This window comes from Polyodon spathula, chromosome 4, assembly GCF_017654505.1.
Source record: "Polyodon spathula isolate WHYD16114869_AA chromosome 4, ASM1765450v1, whole genome shotgun sequence".
Classification (NCBI taxonomy): domain Eukaryota; kingdom Metazoa; phylum Chordata; class Actinopteri; order Acipenseriformes; family Polyodontidae; genus Polyodon; species Polyodon spathula.
Genome location: NC_054537.1, coordinates 39,682,299 through 39,706,596, shown reverse-complemented (window position 1 = coordinate 39,706,596; position 24,298 = coordinate 39,682,299). Strand labels below are relative to the sequence as shown.

Below are 24,298 nucleotides of genomic sequence, written 5' to 3'. Positions count from 1 at the left end.
AGAACCATTTATTTTACCTGTAAAAACTTAAAGGCCTTAAATATATTATGGTTCCAAACACACTTGTACTAACAGAATATCATTCCAAGAATATAATGAAAACACACACTATTGTCAGGTATTTCAGGTTACGATTGCCCATAGGCAAATAGTTCAGAAATCAGCAAAGAAAAGTTTCACTCTAATGTTAAGACAAAAACGTTTTATGCTTGGAATAATTATTATTTTTTGTTTTTTTGTTTAAACGGTTCATTGATTACTTTCATAGAAATGCATTTTAATTAGGGTTGTCAATTAATTGCAGTTAACGTCTGCGACCAACACGTTCATTTTTTGGGAGAATATTTTTTTTTTTTAACGTACGTTAAATCGCCTTCTTATCTTGTCGTCCCTCTTTCATACTGCAATTAATTTCCTGTGGCACCATTTTAATACACTCAAGTGCATGCCAGGATTGAATGAGTGTAGTGGTCATCGTTTGAATATAACCATAGTAATGGAACCGCATTATATAATAAAGCACTCAAACTGTGCTGTGTAAGTGGTTTCGGAGGAAAAGAAAAACCCAAGACGGAGTTGTTCTCATTTCTAACTAATGAAGGGACCTACCAACAATTATATCAGCGCTGTGTTGTTTCAATATACGTCCCCAAAGTCTTAGATATAGCTCCAGCTGATTCAGAATGTTAGTATAAAGTTCCTGTGCTTGCACTGTATTGTTTTTCTAAAACTTAAAACAAACTGTCCATTAATATTACAAAACAAATATGAAACAATACAAGTGTGTATAAACATCCTTGGATTCAGTATTATTTATTTAGTTTACAACCTGTATTATAAAAAATATACAATTGAAATAACAGTGGTGTAAACTTTAAAAGTGGTGGAATAGCAGTTTCTATTATACTGTATATATTGCACGACCTAGGATTTATACTGTTGCAGGACTGGTCTACGGACCCTGTTGTTTGTTTGTGTGTGTGTTTGTTAGCAGGGAAGCAGTAAGCTTGCCTCAGCTGGGATTGGTGGGTGACGTCCAGGGAGGTGGGGACATGAAAGCACACCGTATAGGGGGGTGCCCACATCAGCGCAGGCAGAGCTGAGTGGGACAAACTGCTATGTGAATATGCTGCTGTGTGTGAGAGAGCAAGACTATTGATTTTGGTGTGGCCCAGGGAATAGGGTTTGAGTACCTGCAAATTGTGCGTTTCTCCTTCCTTCATTTTCCACCGTATGCTACAATATTAATTTGTCTTGTGGGGATTATAAATCAATTTCAGTAATAAAAATGCGAAACATAAATAACATGGTCTCCTAATTATGGACCCCAATACCGTATAATAATGGGGTAGCATTGTATCATGTTTTTTTTAAAGCTAGAAATTTGGAAAGTGGTTTCTAGTTGTATTTATTTGTTGACACTTGCATATATTTCTTTTAATTTATGCAAATAGTAAGAATGCGTTTTTAGATTTGTACAGTATTTCAATTAAAAAAGCAAGCATAAGAAGCAACTATCATATTTTTAATATTACATTCACCAAGACATTTTAATATGATTAAATGGCTCACATAACCATGGCCAAATTTTGAAAATATTAAAAAAAAAAAAAAAAAAAAAAAAAAAAAAATCACATGTACAAAGCTGAAAGAAGACTTTTTAAAAATGAAGAAAAATTTGCTCAGGAGTCATAACACATTATATGAGGACTGTAATTTATAAGGGAATTCAGATGTAAATATATGCTACACAATGTTGTGCTTTCAGTAAATTATTTTTCAATAATAAAAATTGAGCTTCAGTAAATCAGTAAAACTTAAAGCAATATGGAATGAACCTTAGGATTGCAATGTTTTTGTGACACTATTTAAAATAAATAAATAAAAACTTACCAATCGGCCAAGACCCCCATCACCAAATATCCAAAGATTAAACCAACCAGCAGAGAAAACTTGGCAATGTGGACCTTCCAGGTTGAATCACACACCAAGTTCCACTAGACAGAGGGACAAAATTTTTTAGAAATCGTCAGTATAACAGTCATGTAAATCAGGTTTCCCCTTCCCTAAAGTAATCTATACCACTGTACCACAATTGTTCAAACCATCTATGTCATCACCCCTGTCTCAATGCTGTTAAAAATATATTTTTCTACCTTGAGTTTGTACTAAAACATCTCAGTGAACTGTTGAAATTCTCAGTTCTCTTTTCTTTAAAGGCCTCAATACTGATTAACAAAAAAAAAAACTTCACAAAACCAACCTTCTTCTTGCATGACCACAATATAAAAGCACATAGGACACGTTTGATTAATACCTTGTATATTATCAAGATTTAACCAGTTCTAGACCCATCCTCTAAACACCATGTTAAAAAAAAATGTAATTACATTTTGCTGAGCTGATTCCAAGACTTAAACAATAAAAGGTATTGTAGCAACAGTGAAGCAGTGTAATACTGTAACTTAATGTAGTACAGTAGAGCATGCAATTAGGCAAATGAGAGAGAAAAAAAAGCTCAGCTGGGCCCAATCAAGCTCACAGTATAAATCTGTCTGTGGAAAATACTAAGAATCATGAATTGCAGCTGTGCGGACTAGAAATTAAATACAAAAATATGATGCTTTGTCTCTATTCAGTAAATTAAGAGTGAAAAAGCTACAATATTTAGGTTAGGTAAAAGGATCACCAGTTGATGTATTCCTGGTTATGCTTGAAAGTCGTGAGATACCTGCAGCATCTAATATTCTGTAAGGAAGAGTGCGTTTAAATTGACTTTCTTTGTACATCAATAAAGTCTCAAGATGTCACACATGGTTTAGTGAGGAAAAGAACATTTCTATTTTGTGACAATTTTGGCAGCCGCAGTGCACGCAAATGTCAAAACAAGTTGGGGCACTTTGCTGCAAAACAAAGATGGGAAACGTGGTGGGAATACATTCAGGCTCGTTCAGGCATAGTGTTTTGTCTGAAGATCGGAGAAAGCTTGACTTCAGTGGTCTGGTGAAAGACAGGAATAAATAGAAACAGAATAAAAGAGCCCACTGGTTTATAAAGGCAGGATGAAATTAGTCGAGCCTGATGTGTTTAACTGAAAGTATCTTTCTCAAATCCTCTCAGCTTTCCCATGATTTAAAAGTACTATATAAAAATCGCCCTTTATGAATGCAGTCAGTTTCCACTATACAAAAATGTTAGTAATAATGTGCATGAGAAACTGAAACATCTCACATGATGAAATAAATATGGACCCCTAAAAAGAAAAACTTTTTATACCAAGATAGAACATATTATTATTATTATGGAATTTTGTGAGTCAGCTGTTTTACATCAAAATTACCATATGTTTCCTTTGATACCCCAGGCAAACTATATAGTTGTTTTTTGTGTGTGTGTGTGTGTGTGTGTGTGTGTCAGACTTTGTCATGTGACCACAAAATGCAGCTATAATTGTAAACAAAATGCTACTAGTCCCTAAAATCCTACTGTTTGATTTAAGGTTGTAGACACTTAAGCTGCTGGATGTGCCTATGCCTACATGTATAAAGTTTTTCATTGGTTTTGGGGGTTTTACATGCTCTAGACCAGGGGTTTTCAACCCTGGTCCTGGAGAGCCTCAAATCCTCAGGTTTTATAAGTGTCTATGTCATCAATGGGTAAAGATCTGGAACACCTGTTAATCTTGACTAATTATGCCATTAATTGGTGCAATTAAGTAACTGAGAGCTCAGTTGAAACGAAAACCAGAAGACCCAGTAGCTCTTCAGCACCAGGGTTGCCGACCCCTGCTCTAGACTGACACCAGTCCACCTTGACTTTTCCACTTCCAAATTTGTAACTCAACCCAATTTCATGTGCCCAATACGCCACCAAAGAATGAGATGGGTAACATAACATCGCCCTTAAATGGTTTGTTACCCATAATTCCTCTGGCGCACAAGGTAATGCCGCATGATATAAAAACAAATGATTTTTAATACCTTTGGTTATGTTACCTCAGGTACTGGTATAGCATGTGTCATGGTGGTTTGTTCTGGGGTTTATTTAGTCCTTCCAGTACTTGTTTACAGTGTGGTACTGTGGCAAATGTGGTTTGCAGTGTGCAGGGATGCAATGCGTAACAGATGACAGACAACAAAGTTCACGGTCCAAACGATTCTTTACTGGTTCCCGTTTGTAATCCAGATCGTGGCGACAGTAAATAATAATCCCAGGCAATACATAATGTCAAGGAAATTCATGGTTAAATTCATTTTAATATAAGCATTTCTCAGATATTTAATTCAGACTCTTGTCTGTGTGTCATGCTATGGGGAATGGGTTGTTACTTCAAAGCTGATTAGATAAGGCACAGAACACAAACTGTGTTAACTTTTTGAAATTTGCCTTCCAAAATACTATCCGATTGTCTCCTAAGGTGTCATAAAACTTGCCAAGTGAGAATGCAGTTGTACTACTATTGTGTTAAAAGTTAGTTAAAATGCTTTAAGAATCATTTTTAATTACATAACTTGTGGACACAAGTTCAATACTCATTTTAAGTAAGTTTCCCAATAAATCTGAAGAGTTTATTGTGTTTTAAAAGAATATTATAAACTAATAACTATTTTTGAATATTATCCTTTGATTGTATTATTACGCGTTTTATATACTTGTAATTGAAATTTTGTATAGAGAATGAAACTGAAATTTGAATTTTTCTCCAATGAATGTAATTAAAGTTATATTGAATAGGCGGTTTAAGTGATAAATATAAAATCCTTTGATAACAAAATAGGCGGATACATTCCATTTCTAACAAACCCTTTTTGTATGACACACAACTATCTATCAAATACTGTGAACCAAAGGAAGGACCAACAAAGACTTGTTTACAGTACAAGAGAATGCCTATACATCATGTATTCTCGCTGGATTACAAAAACAAGACAATCGAAAAATAAAAATGTAAAGTAGACTGCTCTGCGTATGCTCAGAAACTAGCTAACTGACATTTCTCCAACACCAACTCAACTAGACACAACAAAGCCTGAGATACAAGATTTGAAGAACAGTAACATAACAAAAAAGTGGTTCCCAATGATTATTTTAGCCTCTGATCGTTGAGCTTACACCACTGGACATAAATAAATAAATAAATAAAATGAATCCACAAGGTTTCAACTACCTCCCCACACACATGGCAAATTACAATGGTGTCGACATGACAGCCTCAGAAGTAGCAAGTCTCTTCCTGTACTGTTACATCAACAAAACTAGATGCAGAAAATAAACGGATGTGTTACTTCACAGCTAATTTCATGAAACACAGCTCCTAATCAAAATAAAACTATTACACTATGTAACACAATTTTTGTTCCTGGGTAGTAAGTGTTATTTCCTAATTGCTTATGCCTCAGAAGTATAGAAAATGGCTATTATTCCCCACAAACTTTGCTTTTGTGACCAGGACAGTGATATTTCAAAATATCACTATTTCCAATGGGAAAATGGGAAAATGTGTGTCTTTTCATTCACATAAAGTCAGAAAAAAAACAACATATGAATCCAAATGAACATGTATTTATACTAAAGTAATACAAAGATGACTACAAAAGATTTAGAAGTGAGTAGTTTTTCGAGATTTACAATTATACTGTATTTACAGTATAATTGTAAATCTCGAAAAACTACTCACATTTTTTTTTTTTGTTACACAGTGTTATCAGTCCACATTGAGCAGAAACGCAGATTGTTTTAAACTCACTCGGGAGGTTTTACAGAACAAATTTTACATCAGAACTAGCATTCATGCAGGCTCCAAATTAGGTTTAACAACTGTGTCACAATGGAATTGAAACCACCGACCCAACATATCTGCGAGAATTATCTGTGTCGAAGAGAGCGACCCCAAGTGAAATAACGGCAATCCAGCATTTCTTTTTCTTTTTTTAAATGCTGGTACGTCCTGCAGCACTGAACGAGCATTTTTGAGGACATACTTGGTAAGTCCAATAGCAGTTAATGGGTTAAAGAAAATAATGAGAAAAATGATTTTCTAATACCTATAGTGCCCGCTCGATGAAGTCTCTACTGTGTGGTAGTTGACCTTGACTTTCGTTAGCACCCTCGGCTTCAGCTTGGGACTCATAACTCCAGTCATAGTTAACTAGCACATGGTAGAGCCTTCATCGATGGGCACTATTGTTTAATTAAAAACAGTGAGATTCTAATCCATACAGCATACAGAATTATCAACATCCACAAATCAGATTTACTGCAAGACAGACCTCTAAGGGTACACCCCACGTGAGAGTAACACATATTTATTAAGCCCGAGGTAGGGACTAAACTAAATGAACATCTCTGGAAATTGTATTTCTAAAGACGTTGGCACACTGACAAACCAACTTTTTACTCATTTCAAGAAGCAGGCTATGCGTATTTACATAATTACACCCAAATACTCATTTTGACATCAAGTTTAAGAAAATGTTATAGCAACACCATTTATGGGTGTTTATATTCCCCACCTCCCTGCCTCCCCTCATTCTCGTGTGAATTTCAGCACATCCATATCATGTGGTGGAAGTAATATATTCAGCAATCAGCAATTTGTTTACAAGAGCACTGCCACAGAATTGAAACATAATGATGCTTGGTCAGCAAGTATTCTAGCAATGTTTATTAGAATACAGTGTCTATGGGATAATTTAATTCGCTTTAGGAGATATGTTTTTGATAATGTTATATCCCCCCCCCACAAAAAAAAAATACTCTGTACAGTACAGTAGGAAATCTGAATAAGTAAGTGCGATGCACACGAAAAGTGAGAATTCATACATGAAAAAGTATGGACACTATTTTTTTTTTTACTTACCTGTACATTTAAAATAGGAACACGTCAAGTCCTCCTTGAACCTAAAGGAAAAGCCTAGTAAACTGCACTATTTGATACAGCCACTAGGTGGAGCAGCCTAAATGCAGGACAGCGCTATCAGTTAGTGGTGATATCATGCTTTCTTTCAGTAGTAAAACCGAGAGACTGCAAGCAACAATTGATTTAGTCCTGTCTTTACTTTTTAACAGGTTAGTAAGAGTCAATATAGCATTAAAATGCCATAAATCACAAGGTTAAATGCTGTAGATTATTATTCTGTGGGTTTGGTGCATTATTTTGGTGGTTTAAATATGTATTTTTAATATATAAAAGTGCATATTTAGAAGCGGCCATTATAGTAGACATCACGACATTGGGGATAATACAGATAGTGTTAGTCAGTGAAGAAAATGTGGCGATTATGTTTTCAAAGTGAAACAAACTGGTCTAAAAGATATATAAAATGCTTGTGAAATATTACGGTTGAAGGTGTTCTGATAATAAATTTAAGCCCATACTATCCTGATGCCAATAATCAGTGTAAACTGATATTTCTGTGATGTTTGTTATTCTGTGTTTCGTTTTGCTAATTAATAAAAGGTAGAATTTAGGCATGGTATAACGTGATGTAAATGCATGTTTTGAATTACTAAAACTTATACCTTATTGTGAGTTGTATGTACCATTATTAACACTGTATTCAGGATGCTTAGACTTAAATGATATTTGTAGTTGAACTGATGATTAATAATAGTGCAACAGTGCCATGGAAGTAGTCTGAACATGTTCAAATAGTGATGCTAGTTATATAACATGTATATGGAGAATGCATAACTATAGAAATGACACAGACTATCCATTGTGGAATGCTTCTTTGTTGTGATTGTCATGTTTTATTTTAACATACTACAGCTGAGATAGCGGTTGAATACCAATATGAAGACTATCTCAAAAGGCTTGTTATTGGTTATGTTCTATTGCTATTATTTTATTGTCATGATTATTATTGCTCTTCTCTGCACTTCTTCAATGAAGTGATGGATTGTTTTATGTTTTAAAACTTTCAGTAGTAAAACCGAGAGACTGCAAGCAACAATTGATTTAGTCCTGTCTTTACTTTTCCTATTTTAACACATTAAACACTTTATCTTCTGTTGATGGGCTCTCTGCCCAAGACCCATAACAGAATCATGGAGGCTCGCCCGGGATGAGTATCCAACGCCTGGCGGAACTGATTCAGCGATTTGAAGAAACCGAGACAGCGAGACCAACGCGGGTGGCAGCAGTGTGCATCCAGACGGCGAGGGGGGGACCAATCAGGACCTGACTGGCAGAACGTCGAGGTGAAAGGGGGACCCTGGCTCCAGAGACGCAGCGCTGCTACTAGACCCAAGCTGCTGAAGAACCGCAACATGGCTAATCCTGAAACAAAAGAGTTGGTGTGGACAATCCGGAAGGACTTACACAGACTAACTGCCAATGAACTCTATCAGCTTGCAGAAAACGTTGGTCAGGTACCAGACAGAAACCTGTATGAGCTAGATAAAAACAATGAGGAAAGTTGTTTGGAATATGTGTATGTTCATGTATGTAGCAAAGCATTGCTAGACCAAGAGGATCAAGGAGTGGCACAATTGCTTTTTCTGAAAGATTTGATACATGATTTGATCTCAAACCGTGAGAAAAGCCCAGAAATTATCCAACCTACTAAAGAGATTGAGGGGCTAAATGAAAACCAGAAAATGCCATCCTTACCAATTGATCTAGCTGGCGATGCCACTGAAATATCGCATGGTATTGAGCTCCAACAAATGTTGGCTAGTGACGAACAACTAGGTAGAAAATTGGAGCAGTACAAAACTACTACAGCGACACTCACAACAGTTCGCCCTACTACAAGGGAGCGCACTAGTATGGATAGTAGTCCCAGCAATGAAAACTACCAACATACTAGGAGTGAAAATACTGTGTATGCAAAAGAGGTCCCATTCCTGCAGCGTAGGGAATTTAAGATACACGGGGGTCAAATAGGTGACACTACCTCTGATATTAGTTTCAGCAACTTATGTAAACAAATAGGAGAGGGCGTTAAAGAGCATTACAGTGAGAGTGAGATCATTAGGAGTGTCTTTCGTATTATCAAACCAGGAAACTTTAAAGACATGCTGATAAACAAAGATGACATGACACTTACTGAACTGAAAAGCTTTCTCCTATCACACTTAAGAGAAAAGAATAGCACTGAGCTTTTCCAGGAGCTAATGTGCGCTAAGCAGTATGACCATGAAACTCCCCAACAATTTCTGTACAGAATGATTGGGTTGAAACAAAAGATCATTTTCGCTTCCAGGCAAGCTGACACAGACATTAGGTATGATAACACCACAGTCCAGTGCGTGTTTTTGCACTCTGTCTACCAGGGGCTGGGTACAAAACATAACGATATAAGAAGAGATTTAAAACCTCTTCTGTCTGATGTTGCCATTTCTGATGAAGCACTATTGACGCATGTAATTAAGATTACAAGTGAGGAAAGTGAAAGGCAGCGGAGGCTTGGCCAAGTCCCTCGCAACAAGATGGCATGTGCACATAGTGTACAATTAGAGGGTAATGCTGAGAAGGTAGGGAAGGAAGCTGTAGAATCCAAAAGGACCTGTAGAACTATTGAAGAATTGAGTGCTCAGGTCGCAGCCTTGTCAAGCATGATAGACACCTTGAAAAATTCACAACAATCGGGACACTCATGTCAGTGTAATGCCAGTACTTTACAAATCCTGAAGAAGGAGAGCCGTGGAGTTTGTCCAAATTGTGTGAAACAAGGCACCACTAATTGTAACCACTGTTTCGCCTGTGGAGAAGAGGGACACAGAGCGGTTGGTTGCCTCAAATCACCAGGCAAATCGGGAAACGGGAGCCGGTCACTGAGGCGGGACAGACAGTGACCGGAATAGTTGAGAAGTCCCAGCAGTGTGTTTTCTGTCAGTCCCAACCAAGGCTGAAGGTGTGCCCCAGGTGTAAGGTTTTGCTTTATTGCTCTTTCCAGTGTGAACTTGCTTATGCTTGGACACACGACCAAGTCTGTGGTAATACTGTAGCTGAAGTCTTCCCAGTAGAAGCACAGATGTGTCCCGACCGTATAGCTCAACTTGTTGGTGGCAAATGTCTGCTAAAATGCTACATGAATGGCTATGCTGTAAGTGTATTACTTGACACAGGGGCCCAAGTTAGCATTCTGGATCATGCTTGGAGGGAGAGATACCTGCCTAACCATAAAGTAAGACCGTTGGTGGAACTGATGGAAGCTGAGAGAGGCCTTGATGTAGTTGCTGTGAACGGGGAAGCAATACCGTTTGACGATTGGATCGAGGTGCAAGTGGACCTGCCAGGAGATGGCCACTCCAATCCGTCAATTCAGGTACCTTTTCTAGTGAGTCGCATGGTGCTAGAAAGACCACTGTTAGGATTCAGTGTAATCGAGGAAGTGATTAGAAGACATGCAGGGGGAACATAGAAAGCCGTGACAATGCTAGCCAACCTCCTGAGCAGAGCTATGGGAATTCAAGAAGAAGAAGCGAGTGTTATAGTAAATGTTGTACAGAACAGGTGCACTGTAGAGGAGGAGTGTGCTTTGGTAAAGATAGGGAGACAGAATGTTGTGATTCCACAGGGCCAAGTTGTCTATGTTAAATGCAGAGTACCGTTTAAGCCAGAGACCGACAAGACTGCCGTGTTGTTTGAGCCTAAAGACAAGGGTGTGCATCTAGAACAATTAGACATTGTTGATGGTCTTGTTGAAATCCACAATGTAGAGGCCCCCTATATTGAGGTGCCAATTGGCAACTATACTAGACACGATATAACACTGCCTCGCCGAACAGTAATTGGGAGAATCCAGCCTATCTCTATGTTGCCTCAGACCGGTGCCCAGGTTAACGATTGCAAAGCTGATGTAAATACCATTGGTATGGACTCAAAAGCAAATTTTGGGGACGATGACACTGTTTCAGCAACGGCTCTATGGAACCCTCCTGTAGATCTAAGTCACCTCGACGAAGAACAGAAAGAAATGGTCCGCCAAATGCTGTATGAGGAATCTGCAGCCTTTGCACGTGATGAAGATGACATTGGATGTATACCAAGCTTACAGATGGAGATCAACTTGAAGGATGACATCCCTGTACAGCGAACGTATGCATCCATACCAAGACCCCTTTATAAAGAAGTGAAGGATTATATACAGGGTCTGTTGGCAAGAGGGTGGATAGTCAAGTCCAAATCTTCTTATTCATCTCCAGTTGTCTGCGTATGTAAGAAGGACGGAACGTTGAGGCTATGTACTGATTACAGGCAGCTAAATCAGAAGACTGCGCCAGATCGCCATCCACTGCCTCGGATTCAGGACCTTACAGATACCTTAGGCGGTTACAGCTGGTTTTCTATCTTAGACCAGGGCAAAGCCTACCACCAGGGATTCATGGTGGAGGGCTCTCGACACCTGACCGCATTCATCACTCCTTGGGGGCTGTATGAGTGGATAAGGATCCCCTTCGGATTGATTAATGCTCCAGCGGCATTTCAGAGGGGCATGGAGGAGATGCACAGCACTTTACGGGATGAGTGTTGCTTACCCTACCTGGATGATGTCCTGTGTTATGCTAAAAGTTTTGAAGATCACGTGGCTGGAGTTCGTCGGGTGCTGAAATCACTGATGAGCCATGGTGTCAAGCTGAGGCCAACAAAATGTGAGCTGTTCAAGTGAGAAATTCGATATGTAGGGCAGTTAGTCTCAGCGGAGGGAGTACGGATAGACCCTAAAGAGCTGGAAGCGGTTCGTAGTTTGAAAGACAAGAGGCCCAGCACAGTAGGTGAAGTCCGCCAGCTCCTTGGGTTTCTGAGTTACTACCGTACCTATATTCAAGACTTCTCCAAAATTGCAAAACCACTATATGAACTACTGTGAAAACAACCAAGAGTGAAACTCCAATAAGAGACTCTCTCCAAGGAAAGAAGAAAGGAAGCCAACTCTCATCAAGGGCCCCAGTAGGATGGGTCGAAGAACATCAGAGTGTGGTGGAAAGATTGGTAGATATGTTGGTCGACTCTCCTATTTTGGCATATCCAAACTTCAGCGTGCCTTTCGTATTGCACGCTGATGCATCAAAAGACGGTCTGGGAGCCGTGCTATACCAACGGAAAAACGGGAAGTTGAGGGTCATCGCCTATGGGTCTCGGACGCTAACATCAGCTGAAAAAAACTACCACCTCCACTCAGGAAAACTTGAGTTCCTAGCTTTGAAGCGGGCGGTCTCTGAGAAATTCAGGGACTACTTGTTTTATGCTCCCCACTTCACTATCTATACCGATAATAACCCCTTAACCTACATCCTAAGCACAGCAAAGCTCAATGCCGTTGGTCACCGCTGGGTAGGGGAGTTAGCTGATTTTAGATTTGACATAAAATATCGCCCTGGAAAAGACAATGTGGATGTGGACACACTGTCCCGGTGTCCTCTTGATATAAACAGGTATGTGGCCGGATGTACAGAGGAGCTATAACCTGAAGTCATCCATGCAGCATGGCAAGGGCATCACATGGCACAAGGGAAGGGGAAGTCCCCTGGGTTGCAGTTATTAATATGACATCCCCAAGTCAACCTGAAGGACCCTGTATCAGTGGATCACTGTCAGCCATCGATCCAGGTGAACTGAGAACTGCCCAGAGAGAAGATACTGCTATTGGAGAAGTACTCCGGCTCAAAGAGATGAGCAGGACTCTGACGGGTGAAGCAAGACGTGGGGTGAGCAGCACTACTAAGAAACTCTTGCATGAGTGGGGCAAGCTCCACATTGAAGATGGACTTTTATATTGAAAGACCAACCTGAGAAAACAACTGGTCTTGCCAGGAAGGTTCAAACAGATGGTCTTGAAGCATCTTCATAATGACATGGGTCATGTCGGGACAGAAAGGGTCATAAGTCTGGCCAGGGACAGGTTCTATTGGCCATACATGAAGAATGACATTGAAGAGTATGTGACAAGAAGATGTTCCTGTATTAAACAGAAAAAACCTACCACCCACGTGAAAGCACCAATGAGAAGTATCACCACCACTTCACCTTTCAAGCTCGTTTCGATTGATTACCTCCACCTGGAACCTAGCAAAGGAGGGTTTGAATACATCTTGGTAGTTGTGGATCACTTTACGCGATTTGCACAGGCTTATCCTATTAAAAATAAGCCAGGCAAAACTGCAGCAGAGAGAATTTTCAGTGACCTTATTCCACGCTTTGGATATCCATCTAAATTACACCACGACGAGGGACGCGAGTTTGAAAATGAACTACTCCGAACTTTACGTCAGCTCTCCGGTGTGGGACATTCAAGAACAACACCATATCACCCGCAAGGCAATCCGGCTGAAAGATTCAACCGAACGCTGCTACAGATGCTGAGGACGCTTGAGGAGAAAGAGAAGGACCTGGAAAGACCATCTCCCACAGGTTGTCCATGCCTATAACTGTACCAGACATGAGGCAACTGGTTAGTCCCCATTTTACTTGTTGTATGGTCGACACCCCCGTCTAACAATTGATCTGCTGTTCAGATTAGGGACAAGAGAAGAACAGGATTCGGCACAAGGTTATGCAGAAAAGTGGGCTAAAAGGATGACAGAAGCATATCAGATCGCTTCTGAAAATAGCAGACACTCAAATGCAAAGGGCAAGAAATACTATGACCGGCAGGTGAGGGGAGTAGTTCTTAAGCCTGAAGACAGAGTGCTTGTGCAAAATCTGAGTGAGAGAGGTGGCCCAGGAAAATTAAGATCCTATTGGGAGAAAACTATTTACAAAGTAAAAGAACAGATCAATGACAGCCCAGTGTATAAAATCCAGCCAGAGTCTGGTGAACCCCGGATCCGGATTTTACATCGGAACCTGTTATTACTAGTGAATGATCTTCCTGTAGAGTTACCATCACAGCAAACACAGAAACCACTGACTGAACAATGGAGAAGGAAAATAAGAGATAGAGGAAATAAAGCGAGAAAACTGACACCGAGTACTGACACATCGGATGATGAGGGAGACACGAACACTTAGTACTGGCTGAGGTTTCGAAGAGATCAAGCACCGCAAGGTAATAGGACTCAGAAAATGAATGAACATGGCATCATGTCCAGAGAAAACCTGGTGAGGAGAGCGTCATTACAAGAAAGGTACAATGCAGAGATGAAAGAGGCAGAACCCGAACAGGAAGGACAGTCTGATGGAGAGAACTTCCCAGCTCAATATGAACTGTTAGATGCAGGAAGTGACCATGATCACGAGGGAAGACCCACGTCTCCAGAAGACAGGCAAAGCGGACCAGTGCCATTGTCTCCACAAGGAAACTGTCCAACTGATCAAGTAAGAAGATCCACTAGGGAAAGAAGACCTAGACAAGTCTTCACTTACAATCGATTGGGGCAGCCATCATTTCAGCCACAAACCATGGTTAATGCCATGGGTCTAGCTCACTACACTGTTCCACCCCTACCTGTTTGGGGAACTGTACCATACCAAACACGCTACTATAATACACTGGTATCAGTTCCATTTCCTATTAGTGTATACTAAAGTAAGCTAAACGCATCAGCAATTTTCAGTTTCTCTTTTTTCACTATAGGATTTGTAAATAAGTTGAAATTATTCAGTAATGTCAGGAGCCATTTATTTTTGCCAGGGAGCGTGTGACGCACACGAAAAGTGAGAATTCATACATGAAAAAGTATGGACACTATTTTTTTTACTTACCTGTACCTTTAAAATAGGAACACGTCAAGTCCTCCTTGAACCTAAAGGAAAAGCCTAGTAAACTGCACTACTTGATACAGCCACTAGGTGGAGCAGCCTAAATACAGGACAGCGCTATCAGTTAGTGGTGATATCATGCTTTCTTTCAGTAGTAAAACCGAGAGACTGCAAGCAACAATTGATTTAGTCCTGTCTTTACTTTTCCTATTTTAACAGGTTAGTAAGAGTCAATACAGCATTAAAACGCCATAAATCACAAGGTTAAATGCTGTAGATTATTATTCTGTGGGTTTGGTGCATTATTTTGGTGGTTTAAATATGTATTTTTAATATATAAAAGTGCATACTTAGAATCGGCCATTATAGTGGAGATCACCACGTGGGGATAATAATACAGATAGTGTTAGTCAGTGAAGACAAGATGGCGATTATGTTTTCAAAGTGAAACAAACTGGTTTAAAAGATATATAAAATGCTTGTGAAATATTACGGTTGAAGGTGTTCTGATAATAAATTTAAGCCCATACTATCCTGATGCCAATAATCAGTGTAAACTGATATTTCTGTGATGTTTGTTATTCTGTGTTTCGTTTTGCTAATTAATAAAAGGTAGAATTTAGGCATGGTATAACGTGATGTAAATGCATGTTTTGAATTACTAAAACTTATACCTTATTGTGAGTTGTATGTACCATTATTAACACTGTATTCAGGATGCTTAGACTTAAATGATATTTGTAGTTGAACTGATGATTAATAATAGTGCAGCAGTGCCATGGAAGTAGTCTGAACGTGTTCAAATAGTGATGCTAGTTATATAACATGTATATGGAGAATGCATAACTATAGAAATGACACAGACTATCCACTGTGGAATGCTTCTTTGTTGTGACTGTCATGCTTTATTTGAATATACTACAGCTGAGATAGCGGTTGAATACCAATATGAAGATTATCTCAAAAGGCTTGTTATTGGTTATGTTCTATTGCTATTATTTTATTGTCATGATTATTATTGTTCTTCCCTGCACTTCTTCAATGAAGTGATGGATTGTTTTATGTTTTAAAACTTTCAGTAGTAAAACCGAGAGACTGCAAGCAACAATTGATTTAGTCCTGTCTTTACTTTTCCTATTTTAACACATTAAACACTTTATCTTCTGTTGATGGGCTCTCTGCCCAAGACCCGTAACATAAGGTCTAACTACAACTGAATGGTTTCTATTGTAAATGTGATTAGAATTTTAAACACATGCACACACACACAATGCAGGCTGGTGAGTGTATATATAATTTTCTAACACCTAGATGTATTAAACTTTTGACAGGCTATTACAAATAAACATAATCAGATATTTGTGGAATGAATAATTTGGAGATTTTAACTGTTTTGCCAGAATTATTTTGCCTAATTGTTAAATAGTATGCAGCAATATGCATGTCAGATATCAGGGCTTGAATTTCAGCGTGGGATCGCGGGAATCACGCATTTTCCAAGCTGCTCCCGCATACCTGCAACATTCAGTGTGGGAAAATCAGAGATATTTTAAGACACTAAGCTACTGTATTTTTTACTCAATTTAGAATGCCTTCAATGCTACAACAATCTCTAAGGAAGTGAGTATGAGTGATGAAAACACTATGAGCCACATTCTGAATAGTTCTGGTTAAAATAAATAAATAAATAAATAAAATAAAAGTAGTGCTGATATTTTAAGTGCCGCGAGGCTTTATTCTCTCGTATGCGATTCTCAGCCACTATCTTCAAGGATAACAGAAACTCAGTACACTCCAGTAAGTAAACAGTTTTGAAAAAAATACTCATCTCTACTACATGCCTGAACAGTATGCCTGATCCTGTTACATAATACGAAAGGAAATGTTTGTCCTTTCATTTGATATGTTACATGCATGCAATACAAACTATCCACTAAACATACATAAATGAAAACGGTGAAAAACAGGTGGAAATATGGATGAGTATAAAGAGTAAAAAAAAAAGAAATGGAGTGCTGGTTAAAAAGAAAGGCACCTTTTTCTTCTGCTGCAGCAAAAACTTCACGGCAGGCAATGGCAAAAGCAATGGAGAGTGCTCTGCCTCACAGGGATGAACGGCTGGTCTCCTGAAAGCAGCTTATTTTAAAGCAACACCAGTGTGAAAGATGATGCAGTAAAATATATACAGTTTTTTATATGCAAAAGTGCCTTTTTTTGCCATTCCCTCCTAAAATTATGGAATCCCCTCCACTGGCTGCAGCATAGGGGTGAAATCCACCAGGACACAAAAATTAAATTCAAAATGCTGAGATATCAACAATGTGGGTTACATGCAGTATACTCTCCATTGTTGTGAAAATGAGACCTAGCATGTAAATATCATGCACATTCCTCACTCTATAGGAAGTGCACAGCCAAAACGTGGTACGACCTGAAAAGGTGGGTAAACCGCCAAAAAGCTAAAAAGCAGCGCAAATTGACCAAAAACTAAGTTTCTTTGCATGGGAACAGGTCCGAAAGCTCTATCATATGTTTACGAGACTTCATCAACAAATTTCACGTTTACAACATAACCTCACACATATTTCTACTAAAACTAAAGGCAGCATCAAGCAAGTCTTTATTAACAACCACGATCAGGCAGCAACCCTGGCAAGCTTCTGTGACCAAAAAGAAAAAATAAGCATATACAGGGGTTAAAAGACCTCTTTGTTAAGTTTTATTTTTTATGTAACACCATTTATTCAACGTTTCAAATTGCCATTTGCAGGTGACTAATAAAATGATAGTGCTTTATAGTTGTTTTATCAGTAAGGTTATTAAAAAAAATGAAGCTACTACAAAAGTACAAAATGTATCCATTTGCAATAAATAAGTAAATAAATAAGCACAGAAATTGATTTTTTTTCATCGTTTACACTTGTTATTTTCATGTTTGGTGATCGGATACCCGATTGCTTCAAGCTTAGACTTTTCTGTCCCTTAGCAATAAAATGTAATTAATTGTACACAAGCCTTAAGTAGCATCTGCCACGGGCATCTACCTTGGACAAAAAAAAAAATTCAATGATCTCCTGTATTATTGCTGCAGGCTACCAGACTTACAAGACTTACAGTACACAGTTCCAGAAAATTACAAACAGGTCCGGATAGATTAGCATCTACTGAGAAACGTGTTAAACTTGTATGGACTACCGGTATCCTGGATCCCCAATAATACAAAATATAACAACTTTCTAGGAACGAAAGCCTTGCACTGTCTCTGTGGAATTCTGAGTCAGGTATATTATTATTATTATTATTATTATTATTATTATTATTATTATTATTATTATGATTTTTTGGTTTGTTTGTTTTGTTTCCTTTGCTTTTTGAAATTATAAATAAATAAATAAAAATAATCACTAGTGAAAGGCTTCTCATGATGGGTTTTCTGGTTGATCCACTTTCCACTTAAATACATGTAAAGTGTATTGTGTACACTGTTCTGAAACAACAACTTTGTACTTAATGCACAGTTGTATTCAAACATTACTCTTATTTCAGTTTATAGACAGTAGTGTGAAATAAAAGTCCAAGCAAATTGATTTAGGTTAATTCAGTTTTAATTTGTGGCAAATTAGTTTTAGCATTTACTGGCACATTAGAAATAAACTAATGAGAAAAGAAAAAAAAAAAATCGCCTATTGAGTAATGTTATGTGTTGAACCACATATTTGAGTGGCTATGTTCTGTTTACCTTGTATACTACTGAACAGCCAGTATTTTCAGATTTTGCCTAAGAAGGTACAGTACATCAGGCAAGCAGCCCTTTCAAAACATATTTATTTTGTGTTGTTAAAAGAGAAAGTACTTTTCATCTTTATAAACCTGTAACTTGTAATGTGTCAGATATATGAGACAGTCCTTCACATATCACAATATCGAAATGGCATATTTTGCATCTGTTTTTAATATCTTTACCAGGGGCAAGACTTGGACTATATCCTATATTTGCTGAAATTTATTGAAACTAGATACCCATTTCTTAGTTCCTAATATTTATCTAACACTGCTCCTTCAAAAGTAAATATTTATGTTCCTAGATTAACAATACAGTTTTATAGTTACTTGTTTCACCACATATTTGAGATAGACACGTTTAACACTTCGTACAGAACTACAGGGTAACGACAAAAACAATATTGCCTAATTTGCTTCACTGGGAAATTGAAGTGCTCTATAACTATTAAGCAGTGTGTTTAACACATGGAAGCTTTGCAATTATATTTGTGTTTGTGTGCTGAACAGTAGACATGGGCTTATCTACAGAAAGTGCCAAAGCTGGGAGGGGTGTGCAAAAACTATTTAACCCTTTCTGTCTTCACATTAGTAAAACGAAATTTAGGATACATATTATATAAGGCTCAGACCACATAATACTTTAGAAATTAAAAATGCCAATTTGTATAGATAGATAAACCAACAAGGATATGTACTATCATGTTTATTTATTTATTTTTTACCATTAATATAGTATTTGAATAAAAAAGCTGAAGCCATCAAGTGTGTCTCAGTTTTCATGCTGTAAACAAGATTATAAGCATTGGTGTGGGGCACCTGCTGTAAAGCAGACAGTTATCATCTGCTTTTCAGCTGGCAACTCACTAAACAATAAGTACCAATCATACAGTCATAAAGAAACTTAGACAACAACAATTGTCATTGATAACAAAGTTCTTTGGTAGTACAGCGATCCACTTCTCACTAGTTATAAATTCTTATTTTAACCACAGTACAAAAAAAGATTGTATTTTAAAACAACAAAACTATTGTGTGATAAAACCCAGCAAATCCTGAACAGCTGTACTTTGTTCACACCCAAACAGGAGTGGGTGCAAGGCAGCGCAGAGGAACAATGCATTGCATTAATGATTTGGCAGGCTGTCACTAAAAAACACAAGTCCTATGAAGCTTCAGTGGAATTACACAAATGCTATGGCTTCACCCCAAGAGCAAAATAAAACACTGTAACCCTTTCTCTTTTATAAGCTACTGTGCTACTTCGAAAAAACTTTTTCCAAATTTGTTATGTAAAGATCACGAATTAATCAATGACAGAATGTCTGGCTCATTCATTATTCACAATAATATGCCAAGTGGAGTCTCTCTGCTATTCACTTTCATTAAGATTCAAATTTCTGTTATCCTACAATTACATTTAAAAAAAAAAAAAAAAAAAAAAAACACTTTAATACAATGTAACAGGGTGATGTTTCATACGTGGGTCGTAATTGATTAATACTGAGGCAGGCACAGAGCAGTGGGTGCTGACACGCCGCACAGACTTAATTAATAACACAAGTGCTGATTGATTTTAAATTTGTACATAGATGTTACCCCTCATCGTCGATTTCAAATGAAAATCTCTACTGATAATCTGTGCCATGGGTGCACTTGTAGGGACAGTTGGCACCTATCTCCACATGTTTTGGGAATGTCCACCTATTGTAAGTTTTTGGAATTGTGCAGTCACAGCTCTCTCAAAACTTCTCAGTGTAGATGTGCCTCTGTGTCATGGTCTGCACCTGCTTGGAAATGATTCTCAAGCTGTTCTAAATTTACATTCTGGATGATTCTTACTGGCAGGGCTGACAGCAGCTAAGAAGGCTATTTTGAAGGGCTGGGTAGAACCCAGAATTTTCTGGGTATGGTTACACTATTTCTTTGATATTTCACTTATGGAGAGATTGCACCAGGTCAGTCTAATTACATTGACTACATGGTCTACAGCTGTTTTTTTTTTTTTTTTTTTTTTTTTTTTTTTTTAATTAAAAGATTTTTTTATAATAAAAACTTGGGACCAAAAACTCACAAGTTTTTGAAATTCTTTTTTAGGATTAATATATATATATATTATATTAGAAAAAGAAAAACTTTTTCCCCGTAACAGGGGAAGTTGGAACGTATGGTGTGTATATATATATATATATATATATATATATATATATATATATATATATATATATATATATATATACACACACACACACACACACAGTGCCTATTTGTCTACACCCCATTTCAAAATGTTCACCTGTTGTTGCCTTATAGCCTGGAGTTAAAATGCATTAAAATAGTTTTTTTTTTTTTTTTTTTAAATTTACCTACACATCCTACCCCACAACTTCCTAGTGAAAAAAATATTCTAGAAATTTGTAGAAAATTAATTAAAAATAAAAACTGAAATAGCTTGGTTGGATAAGTGCCCGCCCGCCTTGTAATAGCAATCCTAAATTAGCTCAGGTGTAACCAATCACCTTCAAAATCACACACCAAGTTAACCTCCTCCTGTGTTACATTGTAGTGATTCACATGATTTCAAGATAAATTCAGCAGTTCCTGTAAGTTCAAACTGCTGGGTAGTGCATTTCAAAGCAAAGACTCAACCATGAGCACCAAGGCGCTTTCAAAAGTACTCTGGGACAAAGTTGTTGAAAGCCACAGATCAGGAGATGGGTATAAAACAATATCAAAGGCCTTGAATATCCTTGGAGCACAGTCAAAATAACTATTAAGAAGTATACGGTGTATGGCATAACCAAGACCCTGTCTAGATCAGGCCGTCCCTCCAAATTGGATGACTGAGCAAGAAAGAGACTGATCAGAGCTGCTACCAAAAAAGGCCAATGGCAACTTTGCAAGAGCTATAGGCTTTTATGGCCAAGACTGATCAAAGTGTGCATGTGACAACAATATCCAAAGCACTACACAAATCTGGTCTGTATGGTAGAGTGGCAAGAAGGAAGACATTACTCAAGAAAGCACCCCTTAAATCCCGTTTGAAATATGCAAAAATACATTCAGGAGATTTTATAGCCAAGTGGCAAAAAGTTTTATGGTCTGATGAAACTAAATAGGACATTTTTGGACTAAATGCAAAGCGTTATGTTTGGCACAAACCCAACGAACACCATCCCTACTGTGAAGTGGTGGCATCATGTTATGGGGATGTTTCTCATCAACAGGGACTGGGGCACTTGTCAGGATAGAAGGGAAAATTAATGGAGCAAAGTATAGCGAAGTCCTTGAGGAAAACCTGCTACCCTCTGCAAGAAAACTGAAACTGGGACGGAAGTACAGCATGACAACGACCCAAAGCACACAGCCAAAGCTACACTGGAGTGGCTAAGGAACAAAAAGGTAAATGTCCTCGAGTGGCCCAGTCAGAGCCCCGACCTAAATCCAATCGAAAATTTGTGGCATGACCTGAAGATTGCTGTCCACCAACACTCCAAGGAACTTGACAGCTTGAACAGTTTTGTAAAGAATAATGGTCAAATATTGCCAAATCTAGGCGTGCAAAGTTGGTAGAACCTATCCCAACAGACTCACACTGTAATTGCTGCCAAAGGTGCTTCCACCAAGTACTAACTCAGGGGGGTGGAGACTTATCCAATTGTGATCTTTCAGTTTTGTATTTTTAATATAATCTTTTTCTCAATAAAAACTTTTTCCCCTTAACAGTTTGGAGTATGGTGTGTAGATAAGTGGAATCCTCATTTAAATGCATTAAACTCTGAGGCACCGACACAACAAAATGTGGTTAAAGGGGGTGTAGACTTTCTATAGGCACTGTATATATATATATATTTCTTTTACATATTTCTGTATTTTTTTTTCTGACCCCTCAACTGTTACGATTATTTTTACAGCTTCTGTAACAAATGACACAAAAAATTAAAAAAACATGCACCACAAGTGCTGACACTAGGGTACCAGTAATCAGTTGTCAGCAACACGTCTCCTGTTGCGAGTCCCAGCTGCTTCCATAAAGGCACACATGCACACGAGAACCAGCGACAGGGACTCCTGTTACATATCCTCCCCCTCAGAACAGCACTACTGGTACGTTCGATACCTCCAGCTGGTTCCTCTTCAGCTTGGGGTTGGGTCCACAGTCGTCTTCAGTTCTATCTCAAAAGGGCTGAGAAACTATGACAGGGGACTCGCCCGATGTAGACAGGGCAACTGGAGCACAGGCTGGTTCTTCTGACTGCATCCTGGCAGTCAACTGCTCTGTGCTTATCCTGCCTTGTCTCAGCAGGACAAGCCACATCCCACTCTGACACCAAGTGTAAGACAGGGCGATGTTACATATGTGGGTCATCACTGAATGTTACTGAGGCAGACACAGAGCACTGGGTGTTGACACGCCGCACAGATTTAATTAACACCATGTGCTGACACTAGGGTACCAGCAATGGTAGCCCTAGTGTCACATTTAATAAAGAACACAAAACAAAGCTAAAAATAAAAGCTTGCCCCGGGTGACCCTCACCCAATCAGGACCTCCCGATCAACTTAGCACCGGGCGAGCCTACCTGCTCAATTAGTTCCTTAGCAACACGTCTCCTGTTGAGAGTCCCAGCTGCTTCCATAAAGGCACACATGCACTCGAACCAGCGACAGGGACTCCCTGTCATGTACATATTGTAATGTGTGTGTTTATTATATGTTTTTGCTGCTATTTTATATCACCATTAGTTTAAAATGGTGGGCTTAAATGTTGTTAATTACAAAAAAAAATAAAAAATGGCCTGTTTCCATAAATGACAGGTTGATGCTGCAGTACAATAGAAATACAGTACATATACAAAGATTACAGGAGAACCATTCTAAACTCCCCAAGTGTTATGAATAATACAGTAGTGTTGGATTGAAGTTTGCCTTGTTTTGTACAGTATTTTGATCTACTGTTCAGCTATAGGTGGTTAAGAGAAGCAGTTGCCTGTTTATTGCCTGTTTTATGGAGCCCTGTCAACATCATCTTATTAAATTCCAACCTACTGAATGTATAACTAGAGGATGCACCAAGTGTACTGTACTGTCAGTCGCTAGAACTCAGACTTCTACTTAAAATATCTGCTTTAAAATGCATCTTTGATGCTAGCATTTATTAATAATATTTATTCCTGTTTTGTGACTGGAGAAAATACATACAGGTATGTAGATGTTACTAAACAAGTAACAAGTCACTCAAACATAAATATGGTGCCAAATGCTCTTTAGCATAAAGACCTAGTTAAATATGGCTTCAGCAGTACAGAGGACATGCAAATAAAGCAGTTGAGCAATGGGATTACTTTACCATACACAGAGCATAAACCTCTCCAATCACAAGTACTCAGTCAGCAGTGTACCAATTCTTGTTTTTCCAATCCTATTTCTTAAAAGACTGAACATAACAGTATCAATTAAAAAACAATATGTGAAACAGCAGCTGATTTTGTTTACAAATTCCATCAGTAGAACCAGTATTAGCCAGATTTGAAAGGCCATTTCACAGCAGACAAAGGTCAAAGGGATTTTTTTTTTTTGCAAATGTGGTACAGCATTGAACTGCTGTATCAGCATACCAAACGGCCCAGGATTCTCCTAGGATTTACAAGAGTACCAAATGCCATTTAACAAAGCAGAAACAAGTGGCTTGTTATACACAGACTGTATACAAGCTAGTATACAATGTACTAGATTGTTTTATGTTAAACACAATGCGTAGGTCTACTCCACCATAGATAATGTCTAATGTAAAGTTTAAAGAGTCGAGAGATTATTTCAATACACAGTTTATTATGCGGATATAAACATAAATATTAAGTTATCTGT

At 38.2% G+C, this 24,298-nt stretch overlaps 1 protein-coding gene across 2 annotated transcripts in view; it reads right to left on the bottom strand.

Moving 5' to 3' along the window:
• Positions 1-24,298, bottom strand: part of LOC121314528 (solute carrier family 22 member 23-like) — a 58,782-nt gene that overhangs the window by 32,735 nt on the left and 1,749 nt on the right. For both annotated transcript variants that reach the window (XM_041247908.1, XM_041247909.1), the window contains exon 2: positions 1,894-1,997. In XM_041247908.1, coding sequence (XP_041103842.1) covers positions 1,894-1,997 — 104 coding nt within the window. The remainder of the gene's footprint in view (positions 1-1,893; positions 1,998-24,298) is intronic.